Source organism: Drosophila hydei, unplaced genomic scaffold, assembly GCF_003285905.1.
Source record: "Drosophila hydei strain 15085-1641.00,03,60 unplaced genomic scaffold, DhydRS2 tig00008121-arrow-pilon, whole genome shotgun sequence".
Lineage (NCBI taxonomy): Eukaryota > Metazoa > Arthropoda > Insecta > Diptera > Drosophilidae > Drosophila > Drosophila hydei.
The window spans coordinates 318,535-336,256 of record NW_022045832.1 but is presented as its reverse complement, the minus strand read 5'-3'; the positions used below and the strand labels follow the sequence as shown (position 1 = coordinate 336,256).

The 17,722-nt window shown below is 44.9% G+C and overlaps 3 protein-coding genes across 18 annotated transcripts in view; 2 read left to right on the top strand and 1 right to left on the bottom strand.

Moving 5' to 3' along the window:
* The window catches only part of LOC111604277 (dystrophin), a 146,917-nt gene that overhangs the window by 112,800 nt on the left and 16,395 nt on the right, over window positions 1–17,722 (bottom strand). For 11 of the 16 annotated variants that reach the window (XM_030224985.1, XM_030224994.1, XM_030224986.1 and 8 more), the window contains 12 exons: window positions 15,266–15,420; window positions 11,730–15,167; window positions 11,359–11,673; window positions 10,992–11,297; window positions 10,429–10,931; window positions 9,923–10,010; window positions 7,603–8,673; window positions 7,272–7,513; window positions 7,055–7,216; window positions 6,826–6,985; window positions 4,308–4,403; window positions 4,100–4,208 (listed from right to left, as the gene is read on the bottom strand). In XM_030224985.1, the coding sequence (XP_030080845.1) occupies window positions 4,100–4,208; window positions 4,308–4,403; window positions 6,826–6,985; window positions 7,055–7,216; window positions 7,272–7,513; window positions 7,603–8,673; window positions 9,923–10,010; window positions 10,429–10,931; window positions 10,992–11,297; window positions 11,359–11,673; window positions 11,730–15,167; window positions 15,266–15,420 (6,645 nt within the window). The remainder of the gene's footprint in view (window positions 1–4,099; window positions 4,209–4,307; window positions 4,404–6,825; window positions 6,986–7,054; window positions 7,217–7,271; window positions 7,514–7,602; window positions 8,674–9,922; window positions 10,011–10,428; window positions 10,932–10,991; window positions 11,298–11,358; window positions 11,674–11,729; window positions 15,168–15,265; window positions 15,421–17,722) is intronic. The other 5 variants (XM_030224992.1, XM_030224993.1, XM_030224990.1 and 2 more) reach the window with 2 other exon arrangements.
* Window positions 682–1,772, top strand: LOC111604279. The gene has a single exon (XM_023322295.2). It carries the CDS (start codon window positions 765–767, stop codon window positions 1,755–1,757), a length of 993 nt encoding a protein of 330 aa, XP_023178063.2. The 5' UTR covers window positions 682–764; the 3' UTR covers window positions 1,758–1,772.
* On the top strand, window positions 2,100–3,158 carry LOC111604280. The gene has a single exon (XM_023322296.2). It carries the CDS (start codon window positions 2,243–2,245, stop codon window positions 3,068–3,070), a length of 828 nt encoding a protein of 275 aa, XP_023178064.2. The 5' UTR covers window positions 2,100–2,242; the 3' UTR covers window positions 3,071–3,158.

Below are 17,722 nucleotides of genomic sequence, written 5' to 3'. Positions count from 1 at the left end.
TATTTAGAAAAATGGTCATCGAATAAATCACTCTTGTCGAAAACGAACACGGTAAACGTTGTCAGACACTGTATTAGCTTTGAGGATCAACGTCGTGTATTTCAGAAAGCTGAATTCTCCACAGCCAAGCATGGCAGAATGATGAGCGACGTTTTGGGAAAGCCAATATATTCAATAAGTCCTAGTGACAACGGTGCCCGATCGAATCGCAAGAGAAATTATAGATTCACGAAAACCGGCATAATAAGGTGGAGGTGTCAATTTTCAATATTCTAATGGAATAGTTAAAGTATGTAAAAGCGCACGTACGCGAAAAGAAAAACATGTGTTCTACCTAAATATTGACTTATATTAATCACCGATATGTGTATACACTAATATCAAGAAATATAAGCTTATATGGGATTGTTATTTTAAGCAAGCGCCTTCAATAAATACATATGTCAATCGTCGACTGTTTATAGGCCGTTTTTATTCTATTATAATTCGCAACAAGTTTACAAAAACCGAGAATGATCAATGTGTAGCGTAGCAATCAGCTTTTGCGATTTGCAACAAGCTTACAAAAACCGAGACTGATCAATGTATAGCGTAGCAATCAGCTTTTGCAAGCTCAATATAAATAGGGGGGAATAAAGTAGGCGCCACAAATTGGTTAATTTTTTGAACAGTTCTAACACAAAACAAAAACAGAAAGCACAAAAATATTTGTTCATTGTTTGCTTGTTGCTTCTTTACAGTCCATAGTTGAGTTGTCGTTAACGATGGATTCGAATAAAGTTCGCCTTACATTGCCAAACAAATTGAATAGAGCGCTGTTATTCAGAAAAAAACCATTTTTAAAAGCGACTGATCGTGATAATGGCCTACTGCCTGTGGATAGCGAGCGGGCATCGACTCCATATCCGCAAGCACATGTTGCCATAGATCCAAACGCAGTGGAAGAACGCCTTAACAGTCGAGACCAACGCAGAAGTGTGGTTAAGATTCAATCACCTTCCGAGGATGAGTTGAAAAATATACGTATGCATCACAGCTTACATAGCACACCGCATCCCACAAAAGGTACGGCCGTGAACCCCCGAGTACTTCGGGAACGATTGAAGGATAGCACATTTGGCAGTGATGGCCTGCAAGAAAAGCAAGTTAGCATTTCGAGCAAGAAGAGATCTTATTCCAGCACGAGCTCGGCTACTGATTTGTCGTTCGGCACGCCACACCCAAAAAAGAGAGTAGTCCTGAATGCCCAAACTTTGGTAAAGCGTTTAGTCAAAGCTGAAAGTGTATATCGCTTGAAGAATGCCAAAAAAGTGATCTTAATCAGTCCCCGAGAAAGCACGCTTAGGTTGAGAAGCACGGATAGCTCAACGGACAGCTTTGAGAACCGAAGGCGCCAATTTCATATGGCCGAATTCACAATAGCCAAGAATGGCAAGAAAATGTCCGACTTCCAAGCACAACAACCAGATCTTCGGCGGATGCCCAAGTACCAAGTGGACGAATCGTACATAAACGAAATTGAGGAGTATATTAAAATTCAAGGTTTAATTAAAAGCAATGAAAATGAGTTGATTAGCATGAAGGCGTTTCCAAGAGATGCCGACTCGGAATACTCTACAGAGACGAGTCAGTTATCAAATGAAGAGACGACGACTGTGCTAGACTATAATGTTATTAAGCCCATAAAGCATCCGTCAATATTAAAAGACTCAGCAGTCAACTATTCACAAAATCGATCGATTTCATTCGATGGTTAGTGAAAGCGCCTTCAAATTCAGAATCGATTGAAGCTGCGGGCGCTTCCATTACTCAACGAATGCAATAGCGTTTAGTGTGGGCGATCAATAAATGTGGCTCAGATGAAACGTTTGATTTCTTGATTAACTATGGCGCTGTGTTGCTCACTCCTTTAGCATTTATAAATATAAGAATTATATCTATGCTTAGGCTGCTAAGGTATTAACCAAGAAATATATTCAATTTGTATTACACGAGAGCGAGATATGCTCCAAATAAGTGTCAACGTTTCTAGGCGTTTCCAAACTCTCTCAACATTTCATATAGTGCTATGCGTTCCAGCGGATATCGTAGCACTCGGATCCGTTACTTTAAGTATGCCAGGCAAGCAATTCAGAGCTTTACACACTTCTAATACACACAAACTTGAAACTAAAACAAAAAAACTCAAAAATATCAAAATAAAAAAAAAAATAACTTTGCTGTATTATCTAGAACCTTAACGATGAGTTCCAACGCCTCAACAGATTCCGCTGCCAATTCCCAATGCCTATCGTTTAAAAGGAGTCCAACAATTAGCACAGATACTCCTCTTTCGGACCATCGTGATTACGGCCTAATGCGTACAGTGAGGTCAATGACACCATATCCATGGGAGCACTTAACCGTAAGCCCAAATATAGTGCGACAGCACTTAGTTCATGAGCGAAGTAGCATATCGATTTTGAAACATTACGTTGAGCCGGAGGAGCCACCATTGTATGCCACTAAGAGTCCAGACGCAAGCCCCACATCGTCTATGAAAAGCCTGAATGAACGCACCATAATTTTTGGATCTGTGGTATCTAATACTCCTGGAGTTCCACCTACACCATGCGACAGGCAACACATAAAAATTGGCAAAAAGGTTGTCATCATCTGTCCCTGGGCAGGCATCCTTAGATCTGCCAGCTCACAACATAGCATTGGCAGTCATAAAGAAAGCTTCGCGGAACGCAGGCGGTCATTTAACATGGCCGAATTCACAATAGCCAAGAATGGCAAGAAAATGTGCGATATTTTGATGACCAACACAAATCCGTTGCATATTAACAATTCCGATTATCATATCACTACAATGTACAATGAAGAAGTTGAGAAATTAATTAAATCTTCAGGATTCAAGAAAGCTTTCTATAGGAGTGCGATTGACAGGTTCCAGCCAGACATAGCATATCCATCACAAGCAACTTCCCTGTCGTCCAGCACAAAACTAAAATCTATATTAATTGAAGAGGGAACGCCACAAGAGCTAAGGTCGGTCAGTCAGAGAAATATTTCATTCGTTTCATAGTGAAGGCGCCTTCAGATTCACAGCAGGCGCCTCCGCTGTGTAGCGACTGTAATGCATCTTTTCCATGTAAGCGCTCAATAAATGTGGCTGGGCGACAGTTTCCTGTAACTTTTGCATGTGACTTCTTAATCTCGGGTAACTCTTAGTACTCCAAAAGGCGCTGATCGACAATCAGCATGAAAGACACCCTGCACAAGTGAGTCAACATTGGTCCATCCGTATGCACGCAGCTGTACACATCTAGGCGAGATGTTCGCAGTTCTGTTTGGATGCGCGCCCTACGCTGCTTCGACTTTTGTGTGGGCCGGGCGAGCACCAGAGTAGAGCAGAATAGCATACAAATGCCATGTCATACAACGTAATATCGGCGACTGCAGCAAAATTTGATATCGTAAACTTCAAAAGCGAAAATGTGTAAAAGCAATTAGGAAGCAAATGATGCAAGCGTGCGTGCTTATTCGCTCCTTCTCGCATTTGCCAATTGAAGTGATTGAGTTCAGTCTCTGCAATTGGTTGAATATGACTTATGCACAAGAGATTCATTTGATATGAATATGAATATTTCATATTCTTCAGCCACAGCTGAAATCTTTTATTAATATTTAATTACTTTGAATATTTCATATTTTATTCAACAAGTTTTAAGGCAAAGCAGAAAGCTACTTTTAATATTTAATTACTTTGATTTGTGACTATAAATAAACATATACATACTATATTGTTCATTTAAATATATGAGTAGATTTATTTTGTGTATTAAATAAAATGTCAACACCTATTTGGAAGCAGCCTAAGGAATGTATTCAACGGCAAAACAAACTAAATAAAATACATTTGTTTCCGTTTTATAACAATATATAAACTTAACTAAACTCTTTAATCCATTTAGTTTTCAATGTCATGTGAATGGCATAACTTCAACTCTTTAGACTGACAAACCACAAATATTTGCCTTTGCTTACACATACATCCACCGCAAGCTAATATACCCTTTTAAGCTTTAGTTTGAAAGCAATCAAAATCACTTACCCTGTCGGCTGTTGGTGGCGCCGTTCCCATTGCCAATTTGGGTGACATTTTTCAGTTCCGTCAGCGAGAGCTCTATGCTGTCGCCATGAGCAGTCAAATTGTTTTTAGTCTGTGGCAAAAAGAGAAAAAAATTAAAATGAATAGAGCAAACTCTAGTGCAATCGGTTCGGAAAATGATTTAGTCGTGCGACAAGTGTTTTTTTTTAACCTTTTCGATTTCGTTTATCATGACGGGCGGAACCTTTGGCACTTGGGTATTCTTGCCAATGGCGCCAACAATGACCTGCAGATCGTCTTTCCGTTCCTGCAACGAGTTCAAGCATCCGTTCAATTTACTCAGTTATCAGTTTAAGATCAAAAATTACACAAAAAAAAAGCAAAAAAACAAAGAACATGTTCGAGTGGCAATGGCAGCACGCACAGCGGAAAAATGGACACTTCTGGCCTGGGAGGGCCAAATGGTTATTGAAATTCAATTCCGGTTGTAAACGAGCACGAATATTCCATGCAAGTGTTTCCTAGGGGCACCCAAGAGCGCAACGCGATGCAATGTGTGCGGGTGTGTGGGTGTGCGGGGGTGTGTGTGAGGACTTTTCGTATACCGCACTGGCAGACTGTGTCAACCAACAAAATTGCATTTGAGCGCGCAGAGCAAACAGTTTTGGCGCCAAGCGAACTTGCTCAATGCACTTCAATCAAATTAATTACGAAATTAATTTCTAGCGTTGCGACCGTTGCGTATTTTAACCGCGCGCAGACTGAAAACAAAAGATCGAAAAAAGGAACTCAACGCCGCCAGCAAAGGGAGCAAATTTAGTTTCAATCAAGAAAATTCTCTTCACTACACGCTCTTCACAACATTCTATTTTTAAATATAGGTTTCCCACTTTTCTGTTTTCAGCTTTTGATTTTTGGTTTTTGTTTTTCATATTTTCCCTCTCTTTTTTGTCATTGGGGCCAGCAAACAAAACGAAAATAAACAAACCAAAGACGAATTGATTAATGATGGATTTTGGACCGTGTCATTGTTTGGGGATCGAAATTGTCGAATTGGGAAGACTTTTTATATTTATTATTTCACATCGTGACAGGAAATAAGACCATTTGTCAAACACAGCGTTTCGAATTAAGAGAAAGGAAACTTTAAAACTATTAAAATTGAGACTTAAACAGCAGTAATGGATCAAATATTCTATCTAAGCATCGAGTAGGCATTAAACTAAGTACCCAAAAATATTTCTTTATTTTTGGAATTTATTTCTTTATTTTTTATTATGGAAACTCAATGAGGAATTTAAGTATATTCCTAGCTCTACTTTGACTCCTTTAAAAAAATGTAAAAAAATAATTAAAACTTTCTTAATTTATATCATTAGCTAATATCAAAAAAACTGCTCTCTAAACAAAACTAAAAATAGTTTTTATTGCTTTCGAATTATAGAGAAGGAAACAGCTTTTCGCATAGATTCACGAATTGTTTTTCAAATTGACCTAAATATGTTTATATATTTTCATGACAAATTTCCTTATTGTATTGAACATGACACTACACAAATTCAGCAAGCCCAACACTCTTAAGTTCTCTCTTCGAGTGCGATCCGATTCCGATTCCCCACATGAATGTATCTAAATGTTGCAGATGCTGTTGTTGATGTTGTTAATGTTGGCGTACGACGCGTTGTCTCGAGCGGCCCGTGTAACTATGTCAAAATTTTCGGTTTATTTTGGGTATTTCTAATGGCAGCATTTAGTTTGCTGCTCTGAATTCTCAAGAGGCCAATTAACTTGCGGTTGGAGCAAGAGCAAAAATAAACGCGGACGCCTTCAGCGATGTCTAAATTAGTACGCAAATAATACGAAATATAGAAACACATATATTGCGCTCGATTTTAATAAAGGCATTTAAGACTGCTTCATTTTGCTTGTACCGAAAAATACCCTGTAAAACAAAAATTCTAAAAAAAATTTTAACCTTTCTCTTCTAAATATTAGAGAAATATAGATAAAAAATTTTAATGAACTAAGGCAGAGCTAATGGAAGAGAGAGAGGGATATAGATATTGATGCCCATCAAGAATTTATTTACCAAATAAAGAGATAAATGATAATGGTATTTTTAATCTGGAATCTCAGTTATTATATGGCCCTTCTTAAGATAGACAAGGCACGGGGTATATTTATTCAATTCATTTTAGCTATGGGCAATTAGTTTTCATTCTTTGACCAGATGTTTCTAATATTGGCTCAAAGCCAGCATGTAACAAGTAAGAGAGTTCTAGTCGAGACTGCTCGACTACGAGATACCCTGAAGCCTGCAAAGAGCTGCTTTGCCTATCATTCTAAGCATCTACGCAAGAACCTGTCAATAAATCTGAAGACTCCCGTTTTTACGGTGCTCAAGCTACGCTTAAAAGACCAAGACAAGCTATCGATATTTATCGATGTCAAGAAAATCGATTGAGTTATCGAAAAAAATGATAATTTGTACGACGTTTGGTATTCTAGAATAAACAGCCTTTACAATACCGTTGCCTTCACACGGACGGGCGGACAGACACCCAGACATGGCTAGATCAACTCTGCTTGTCATCCTGATCAAGAATATATATACTTTATAGGCTCTGCCACGCCTCCTTCAGCTTGTTACATACATTTTGAAAAAGCCATTATGCCCCGAATTCAGATTTTCAGTGAGTGCAGGGTATAATTAGTTTGTTCACACTTACATCGATGTCGTCCAAGCGTTTCTCTAGCTCAGTACTGGACTTAGAATCAACGGGCTTCTCAATGAGCACATGGATGCGCCGCAGACCTTTAGTGATCAGTTCCTCAATATTAACGCTGTCTGGCGCGGGCCGCGCTGCCGATGTGCCCGTTGTCTTAGGCCTGAAATGATTGGTAAGAAAAACTCTCAGCCCGTGAGCAAGTCTTGAGGATCGTCTCGGTTCTACTTACTTGGCCTGCTGAACCTCACGGAACTTTTCCCTGAGTATGATCTGTGTGCGCATGACAGGACGTGAGATGCTGCCATGTTTGCCATGCGTTTCGAGCACCAAGGAATCGCCTTGTGAGATCAGAGTTGCCGCATCTGGAGCTATCAGCATTCTGAGATCGTCGCTGCAAAATATTTGTAAGCTTAGTCTGAGACGCCTTTGAACTGTTTGGCACTTACGCCTCGCTCTCGTGGCTCTGTTCGATTTTGGTCTTGGTCATCTCCAGCTGATATATCATCTGCTTGGCCAGCTTATTGAAGTCCTGGACGCGCTGCTCCAAGTTGCCGGGGCTGGTGCTGGGCTGTTCGCTGGGCGGACTCTTAAGGGTTACATTCGAGTCATCCAGCGGCGAGGGCATCGAGTGCAGAACCTTGCTCAGGAACGAGTTCGGCTTCTTCGCGGAGGGCGTCTCAATGCGACTCTGCGTTGATCGATAAGAAAAGATAGACATAGAAAACGAGGTGTGGCGAAAATAGAATAGAATTGATGATCCAAGCTCTACCAAATTACCGTATCACTATCGGAGTCGAAGGTTGGTGTCATTTCCTGCGAGAAGCGCGGTATCTCCTCATCATCGGAGAATACCAGCGGCTCAATATCAAAACCTGTCTCCTTGTCGGCGCTATAGAAACTATTGCGAATGGGCGACTCTGGCTCGGTGTCAGGTGTCAGAGCCTCCATTTCTGGCTGCAGCTGACGCCAGCGCTTGGCCTTGGGTCGCTGTTCGTTAGCTGTTGCACTGTCGGCATTGGACGCAGCAACGCTTTGTGGCGCCTCGTCCTCCTCGGAGTCGCGCAGTATGTCACGCTCATGGGCAATACGTTTACGCTTCTCATCGAAGGATATGCGCTGCTTCTCCACACGCAGCAGAGGCGTGCTGGTATTGCCCGCTGCAGGACGCAATATGGCGTCTCCTTCTGGATCTGCGTCCGTGTCTTCTGCCTTGGCCACCGGCGATTCGCACAGAGAATGTTTGCTCTTGCTGCGCCGCACCTCCTTGCCATTGACATCGACTCGCAAGGAGGAGTCCGAGTCCTCGGACAAGTCCACGATTTGCACAGTCTGCACAAACTCAGGCAGCAGCGGCTCCACACTCTCCAAAATGTTCACCGTGTCCACAATCTCGCCCTGCTGCGGCTCCAGCGCAATGTTCTGCACAGACATTTTGTCATTTTGAATATTTTTCACCTTTATCTCAACCACCTGAGCGGGCGCTGCCGGCGCTTTGCGTTTGTTTTTCGCTGGCTTCGGGGGTGGCGACTCCATTACCCTGTTTGGATTCAGCGATATCTGCGAGAAGAGTGTGCTGGATTCAGCCAAACGAAAGGTTTGAGGTGGAAGCAAATCAGGCAGCACCTGTTCACCGCTATTTGAGGCCGGCTGGGCATCCGCTTTCGGTGACTGCGCCTCGGAGACACTTGTGTTGGGCGTGCTGCCCTCACCGGCCTGCGGGGTACGTGCACGCCTTTGACGCACTGTATCGCTAACAACAACAATTTCCGTATCATCGTCATCGCTGGCTCTTGGCTTTGCAACTGTGGCAAGCGTTGAGGTCTCGCCGAAGCGCGCTTTCAGTGTATCCTGTGCAAAGGACGCATAGTTTCATAGTATATAATAAAGCTCAACTCAAGCAAAGCACTCGCTGCGCCTTAAAGTTATGGTCATGTGAAGCCTGAGTCGCGACCCATGCGGGCCATGTTATGATTGGGATTACATAGTAGTAGCATATGATGGCCCGAGAAAGCGGTTGCTGTACATAAGCGTTGGTGAGAGGAGTAGCAGATAGCCATGTACATATGTTGTTGTTGGGATGTGTTGATTGGACTATAACCACAGTTGAACGCCTTTTAAATGTTTTGGACAGGGTGGGAGGGACAGTAACAAGTAATCCAAATAACGCAAAACAAAAATATATATCTATATATATTTATATATATAAATATATATATATACATATATATTTATAATGTATACAGTTGGAAATTTGAAGCGTGAAAATGACACCAAGTTAGACCTCGTAGAGCTAGTGATACGGTGATTCTGGTATGTGGTGGTTGGTGGTGGTTGTATTGGGTGATGGTTGTTGATAAATAATAAATTTATCTGGTTCTTGATTAGCTTGGTGGAAAGATTATTACGAATGTATTGTTTCGTTTCTTCGTTTTTTATTATTATTACTTAATGAATGGTATGCGAAATGGCGAATAAATAATAATGTATTTAAACAAAATAAATAGCAATGTACAAAGTACACTGATATGTGGTAAAGCACCGCTTGGTTAGAGCATTACAATGATTAAATCAATTATAATAACATCTTAGTTTATGATTAGTTTACAACTTAGTTTAAAGCTTTCTCTATTTTTTTTAACTAAAAATTTCAATTCCGTTCGAAATCAAATGAAATGCAATCAAGAATGAGAAATTTGATTCCATTTCTGAGTGCATATGCAAATGCCTTCAGCGCTGGCGCCTGCTCGAATTCGCGCGCAAGCACCTCTATGTATGTGTGTGTGTGTGTGTGAGTGTGTATTGAAAGGAAACGAAAGGTGTTAAAATGGAAGACAACCAGCAGCCACACAATGTATATGCAGAGCGCGAACGTAAAACAAGTGCATGAAATGAGATGAAATGAAATGAATTGCAGTAAGAAAAACCAAATATAAAGGAAAATCGCAGGGAAAGACACATTAAGTAGCCGAAAAGCACATTCAAACAGACAACAACCATTAGCCTAATCTAATTATATACAGTTCACTATCTTAAGAGCATTTCAGTAATTAGTGCACACAGATCGAACTTCTTAAATTGGCATTCGTTTGCTACGCACCACAACTATTGCAATGACTTGTTGTTGCAACTTCTCAATTTCCGGATTCGAGGGCACATTTATCTCCTTCAGATCGTGCTCCATGGTTCTGAAAGGGCAAAGCAAAAGCAATACAATTAGAGTATTTGATAAACTAGTGAATAAATTAATACACATCTTTGATTGAAGAACTTTGATATTGATAAGTGACAACTAGTGAGAGTAAGCAAAACATATTTGTAGGAGTTCAGTTATATAAATGATATAGTATCTTATAACAGTTTAGATCTATGTACAGCAGAAGTTTGTAAGCAAACTTTGGCAATAAAAGATATGTTTACAGCAACAGACGCGTGGACAAATAGACAAACAAATCTAATTATGTTTACCAATTATCTAAGGCACAAGGTTTTATATTTGAATATTAAGTAATGTAGTCTAAGCTGTTAGTAAGAGCTTCACTTGCATTAACTCTGCTTAAAGCACTCAACATTAATCCGTTATAGATGAGTTATAGTTCAACTCACTTGAGAGTATCCATCGAGATGTTGTCCAAGTTCTGCAGCGTTGCCTTCATTTCAGTCAGACGCTTGATAATGTCCGCACTGGTCAGCTTGTGGTAGGTGGCCTTGAGGCCGTCGATGCGTTGGCGTGTCTCCTGCATGCAGCTCTTGTCGCAGGACTTGCTGTACTCGTTGTAGTGTTGCTCGCAGCGCTGCAGCACATCCTCGAACTCGAGCAGTATGGAGTTGCGATCGTGCAGCTCCTGCGGCGACTCGAAGCGCCTTATCAACTCATCAGCCGTATTGAAGCAGTGCTCCAGCTGTCTGGCCAGCTTGATAAGGCCCTCGAGAAAGGCCTTCGACTGGGTGACATTCTCGCCGAGCGTATTGTACAGATGCTTCAGGGCATCGATGCGCTGACTGAGCTGCTTGGGACTCTTCGTGTATTTATCCTCACAGACACGACGCCCCGTCTTGATGGTGCTCTCAATATCCGCTTTGATTTCAGAGAGTGTGCGATAGATTTGCTACGGAAGACCAACTGCATTAGTTCAAAATTCAATGGATTGAAAATCCTTTAAACATACCAGGCACTTCTGATGCTGCGCCTGCACGGTGCTGGGACCCGCCGAAGCCACGTCCAGCACCAATGTGGAGTGCTCCACGTTGCGCAAATCTCCGTAGGCGCGATTGAGGCGCGACTCGTAGGCGGACTGAGGAGCTATGCACTTGTTGAGCTTGACCTGGCAAGCTTTAAAGCGCTTCTCCATTAGGTTAAGCTGTTCCTTCAGGCGATTTGCAGCACCTGTTTTGCCATTGGCTGTGTGCTCTGCAATCAGTTGGCTTATATCCTTGAAGTTTTGCTCGTTTATGGCGAATTCGCGTGCCAAAATCTATGGAGTTAGAGAGCCAGGTATATGCTGTCTGGCTTAGGAAGTCGTTTGCTTAACTTACCTGGAAATCATCGGGCAGATCCTCGATGGTCACATCATTTTCCAGATGCTCGCTGAGTATCTCATCCACGTGCGTTAGCCAGCCTCCCAGATGCACAATTGCCTTCTCGGACTGCTCCGCTTCGCTGGCCTTCTCCTCCAGCAGTTCGGTGCGCTTCTTGGCCTGCTGCTGCAGCTGCGTCCAGCGCTCAACAATGCCATCGATATCCCGACGCATGACATCGGCCATAAATTCATTGTCAATTAGCTCGTTGCCAATTTCCTGAATCTTGTCTAGCCACTCGTCCGAATGAGCGCGCAGCACGTTCTCCAAATCCTGAACAATAGCAATTAATGAAATAAGCTGATCACATCTAAACTAAATGAACTCACATCCAACTCTTCAATAATTTCCTCTGCATCGGCAGCATTCTCGGGCGTATTCCGAATCTTGTTCTCCAGCCGATCGAGATAGCCCGTCTCGCTGACCATAAACTTCTTGAACTCTCCCAGCTGCGTGGATATATGCTCCAGCAGCGCCGTCTTGGTGTAGACGTCCTCCGTAACTTCCGTCCAGCGTGCATTGAGGTGCGTGAACTGTTTGGCCAGCGAACCGTACTTGGAGTCCTTCTCCTTGCTCTGCAGCTCGTCCATTTGCAGCAGCAACTCGCCGCCCAGCTCATTGAGCTCCCGGAACTGTGTGGCCTCCCGCTCGCAAGTCTCCTTAAGGGTCTGGAACTTCGACTTGCTTTGGAAGAGCTCATTGGAGTTGCGTATCTCAGCAATGCCTGACTTGGGCGTGTTCGCCTCCAGTTCACTCAGCCAGCGTTCGGTCTGCTGCAGTCGCGTTTGTATCGCATCGCTTTGGGTCTCCAGTGCCGACTGCTGTTGCTGCTGGGCCTGATGCAGTTGCTCCACCTGCTCGTAGAGCGTATTGAGGGCACGTATCTGCGCCTGCAGAGACTCACGCTGTGCCGGCTCCGCCTCTTTGATCAGAATCTCACTGAAGTTGCGTGCACTGATCACATCGATCTCCAGCTTGCGCAGATCCTGCGCCTGCAGCACTTGTGGCGCGCTGCGTAGCACAGCTATTATCGAATTGTACTCAGCTACAAAATGATTGAGGTTCTCTATGGCGGTGGTTTGCTTGATGACCCGCTCATTGAGCTGCTCCGGCAAACGTTGCCAGGCGGCCTGCAGCTCCTCGCTGAGCATGTGGGCGGGCACACAGTCGTAGCTTGATTTTAAGGACTCCAGTTCATCGACCAGTTGATTAAGCAACTGTTGCTGCTGTTGCATGGCCTCCAGATGGGATACGCGCACCTTCTGGGCGGCCACCTTGCCAACAAAAGCTTCCAGATGCTGCAGCTGACGGGCAACGCTCTCGCCGCCACGTTGTTGTATGAGCGCCTGTAGCGCCTGCTTCATGTCGTGCCAGCTATCGTAGAATATGCCAAAATCTTGTTTCCATTCAACCTGCTGCTCGTCCAGCGCCTCGGTTGTCTCGCGTGCCTCGGCAATCTCGGTGGCAAGCGAATCCATGTGGCTGAGTCGCTGTTCCAGCTCCTGGCAGCTGGCAGAGCCAGCGTGCTGCTTGTACCAGTCCCTGGAGTCAGCCAGCACCAGCTTGAAGCCAGTCAGGCTATTGTAATAGCGCTCCTTGGTCAACAGATTGCTGGTTTCGCTCTGCTGGCTAGCCAGTCGCGTGGCCAGCGCTGCATGGCGTTGCTCCAGCTGCTTGATTTGAGCTGCTTCCAGCTGCAGCTGACGTGTTGGCTCCTCCTGCTCGCACACCTCATAGAGCTTCTTGAGCTCCGGCAAGCAGTTGGCGCGCTGCTGGTGCTCGGCCTGCAGCTCTTTAAGCAGCTCGCACTGATTGCGCAGACTCTGACGCTGTATCTGCTGCAGTTGCTGTTCCACTTGCTGCACGTGCGTAAAGTGTTGCAGTATCTGATTTTCCAGCTCGAAAAAGTTGTCCGCATTGCGTAGTTTGCGCTTCTTGCTGGCCAATTGGTCGGGATGCTGGACGTCCAGTTGCTGTTCGGGCTGTGTCGGCTCGGGCTCATCCTCGTCCTCCTCCTCGCCCTCACCGAAGCGTATAATCATCTGATAGTCCACCCAGCCCTCAGGCCGCAGCACTCGACTGTCGTCGAAACTGGCTCGTTCGCGTCCAAAGTTGAAGCCTTTCGACTCGATGCGCAGCGTTTGCACTTCCAAGATTTGCTTGAGTGCATCCAGCCGATCCTCGTAGCTCTCCAGCTGCATCAGTACGCGCTCACCTTTGTCGTCGCCATCCTGCAGCGTGGCAGCAACCATTTGACGCAGGTCGATCAAGTAGCGCTGCAACTCCAGCAAATCCTTGGCACAGTAGTTGAGCTCATTGATCCGCTGCGTGATGCCGCCAACGTCGGTGACATCACGACTCTCCATGCGCTTCAGATCCTGTTCGCGCGCATCCAGCCAACGCGAGATGCACTTGTATTGCTGCAGCTTTTCGCTACGCAAGTCTATCCACTTGACCACATGGGACCAGCGCTCGCCGAGAGCACTCAGTCGATCCTCCAGATCGTTGAAATTGCCGGAGGTATCATTGACAATGACGACCATGCTGCTAATGCTATCCACCAGCTCCTGTTGCTCGGACAGATCCGCCTTCAGCTGTCGTGCTTCCGTCAGCTGTTGCTCGGCCTCAGCCAAGGTGGGCCCCAAGTCGCTCATGTGCGAGATGCGATCCTCGACATTGGTGAGGAACTGGCGCAGCTGCTCTAGCTTCTGCTTCTGGAACTCAGCCAGCCGCATTAGTATCTTGGCCTGCATATCGAGCGCGCGCAGTCGCAGCGTTTCCCAGCGCTCATTGAGCAGCACCATCTGCTGACGCACCTCGTTCTGATCCACCTGTGACAGGCTGGAGCCATCTTTTTTCTGGGACTCATTTATGAGATTGCTGCCCTCCTCGAGGGCCTCGCCCACAAACTCCTGATGTTTGGTTAGCTTAAGCATAAAGCTCTCGTTCTCATGAAACTGCATCTTGGCTGCCTGAAAGTTCTCCGGGTCTGGCAGATCTTCTGAGAGTAGCTGCTCATCCTCAAGCAGCAGTGTTAGCACCGCTTCCAAGGCTGCCTGATAGCTGCTGATCTCAACGCTCACATTGGTTGCTGTGCTCAGCGGTCGCACTGAGCTCTCCTCTACCCCTGACTTCAGCTCCATGCTGGTCGCGCTGTCGGAGGTGTAGAGCTCGCGCTCATTGTCGAGCGGCACCTCGTCCAGATCTGTAATGCTGGTGCAGGGCACCCTGTCGCGCTCCGTGGCTCGCATCGATTCCATGGCATGGTAGAGGCACATCACGTACATTTGTATGGACTTGTTGTCCGGCTTGTGGGTGTGCACATCCTCAGCGTCCAGCAGCTTTTCAATCTTAAAGTGCCGATGCGCCAAGTCGAAGGCCATGTAGAGACGCTGCAGTGCGTGCTGCGCCAGGGCCGTATCTAGATCGAGCTCATCCAGGTGTGCAGCCAGTATCATGAGGAAGGCCCGTCCATCTGCCCAGGAGCTGGAGAAATCATTTAGCGCCAATCCATGCGGCTCTGTGTACTGCCTCGCCCAGGCCAGCAGGGACTTCTCGACGCCATTGCTGGAATGGCTTTTGACTAGATGTTGGCCATTGAACTCTAGCGCTATCAGCCAGATGAGGCCCAGCGTCAGCTTCGGATTGCCACCCACAATATCATCGCTAGAGATGTTCACCAACTTCACGCCGTGCTGCTGGATCACCTGCAGCACTTTGTTCAGGTTGTTGATGTGATGCACGCGCATGCGACCCTTCTCAGGTTTCTGTGAAGCAAAAAGAAAGTAGATGAGTTCACATAACACTATTATATATACAATCTTAACAATCTTAAGCATATCCCAGGCTCTTCTGAGGCACTTACCAGCTGGTTGTGTGTCAGAGTGCTGAGCAATGCCAGCAACCGATGGCCATCTCGCAGGTCCAGGAACAAGTCATTAACTGGTGTGCACTGGGTGTTGCTTAGATGTGAATTGATCCATTTTGTAAAAGTCTTCTTCTGTATGTGCTGTCGTTCATCTGCAATTGGAAAGGAGAGCAAACGGAACATTAGTTAAAGAGTGGGCAAAAATTGCTTTAGCTCTCTAATGGCAAACACCGCAAACCTCTGGCCGCATCGGCCACCTTTAATGGCACATTGTAGGCCATCTTGGCGCATGGCTAGTTGCAAGAGTTTTTTTTTTATTTTATGAAGCAGCGCACGTCCAAGGTGCCAATGCTTTATGTTGTTTGCCCGCCGCGTCGGCTTTTTCTAGACTTATTGTGAGGCCAAGCCTAGCTCTTGACTGGAGCTGGCTGCGCTAATGAATAGCGCCAAAAACGTGCCAACTGGCTCAAAATCAATTAGTAAAGCCGTCTCACAACGCTGCCTAAAGCCTCTGCGTCATTTGTCAGTTTTGTGCGAAACTGCATACAGCCTGAAACAAATTTGCAACTCGCCCACAAGCTAAAAAAGCCCTGATTGACGGCAGCTTAGTTTGGCTTCACATCTTGATCGGCGCTCAACTTGTCTTGGAAAATTACCCAGAAACATAGAATCGTGTGTGCCGAGCATTATTGAAAACTTTTGGGCAAGTGCTTATCCCCTTCTTAAATTATATTGCAGAATAGCATTTGGAACCCTTTCAAAAAACATTAGCAAAATGATACTTAAGAGGTTGATTTTTAAGTATACGGAAATCCTATCACGGCTGGAAGCATCCACCTAGATTCCTAAATCTACTCTTCATAAACTTAAGGCAAATATTAATAAATAATAAAATGTTGCCATATATCTGCAGATACGTATCTAGCTGAAAAGCAGACTCTGAGTAAAATGAATAATTATTATACTGCATCTACAGGTCTGAAGTTCGTTTGAAAGCCCTCGTACACATCTCAACCTGAGTGCATCAGTCTGAGTTATACAGTCTGGCAGGCTTCTGCAATCAACACCTGAACTGAAATTTCAAGGCACCTATCAATCCATGTCCACGGTGAAGCGGCTATTATGGTGCTGTCATTTCACACCATCAGAGAACAGGCTCAGGCGCTGCACGGTGCCAGTGCAATTCCCGTCATATATGTTGTGTCCTGGTCTTGCTGGCGTCAAGTGATGCGCTGGCAATCGAGTGCGACAGGCTGGCTTTGCAACAGATGGACCTGAACCTGTTGGCTGGGGCTTGTCGCTGCGTCAGTTGAGAAGTTGCTATGAAACTCCTACACAAAAACAGGATTGGAAACATCAAACATGTTCCAGGTGCTGGCAGGTCAACTATGAATAAAAGCTTGGATCCCAGCTACATTGTCAGCTCTAGACAAAGGCCTTCTTTGTCAGATTAGGTGAGTGTATACGATAAACTAGTCTTGTCTATGGCAATATACTTATTTGAAGATCCGTTTGATATTTCCGCTGCACTTGTCATGTTGTGCCCTAAAGGATTATGATGCGATACCCCTAACTAGCTCTGCTAGTATAAAGCAGTCCATAAGCTCATTAAAATTGAAATCGCGCTGTCATAATCATCGCAACTGCACTCAACACTCAAGGTTGGCGGGATTACAGCTGTGGTATGTGGCGAGTGTTGCCAATGGAAAGGTCTCAGCTATTAATAGACGCAGCTCAACATCGTGGTCATGGCACGTCACTCGAATTATACGCAGCTTAATTGCCATATAAATGATGCCAACAGTTCGGCAAACTAATGCTGGTGGTGGTGATGGTGCCTGCCAAACACACCCACAACTAACCGTTGCACACTCTAAATTCACACAGGCATGCATGTCTATTGATCGATAATTACGAAAGACCATTGAAAGCAACGAGGTTGGCCAGGCAAACTGTTGCATTTGACCCAGAAACCAATTGGCAAACTGGCCCACTGGCTAACTGGCCAACTGGCTTGGTGTGCGGCCAGGACGAGAGTCAGCAATGGCTAATGGCCTATGACATAGCACGTACAAAGCTCGTCCGTCAATGCATGCCATTTGGCGGTGGGGGCGTGTCCAAGATATTTCTCCGGATGCTCTTCAATTAATTGGTCCACTTTGTGGAGCTGGTCTCTGTCGAAATGTGTTAGAGACACATTTTGCGTGTCGTCTGCTAATTAAATGAAATTCCATTATTTGCATTAATTGAGCTCGGAGACTGCGCAAATGAACTTTGTAGCTCAAGAGCTCACCTAGCACCAGCCAGGTAGCTCTATGTCGGGGTAATTAAATGAAATTTACTAAACCATGACAAACTGCCGACTCATCAAAAAGCAAACTGATGACTTGCACACTACAGAAGACTCTAACAACGCCAAACCAAAGAGCTGCAACAGCATCATTTTCAGCATCA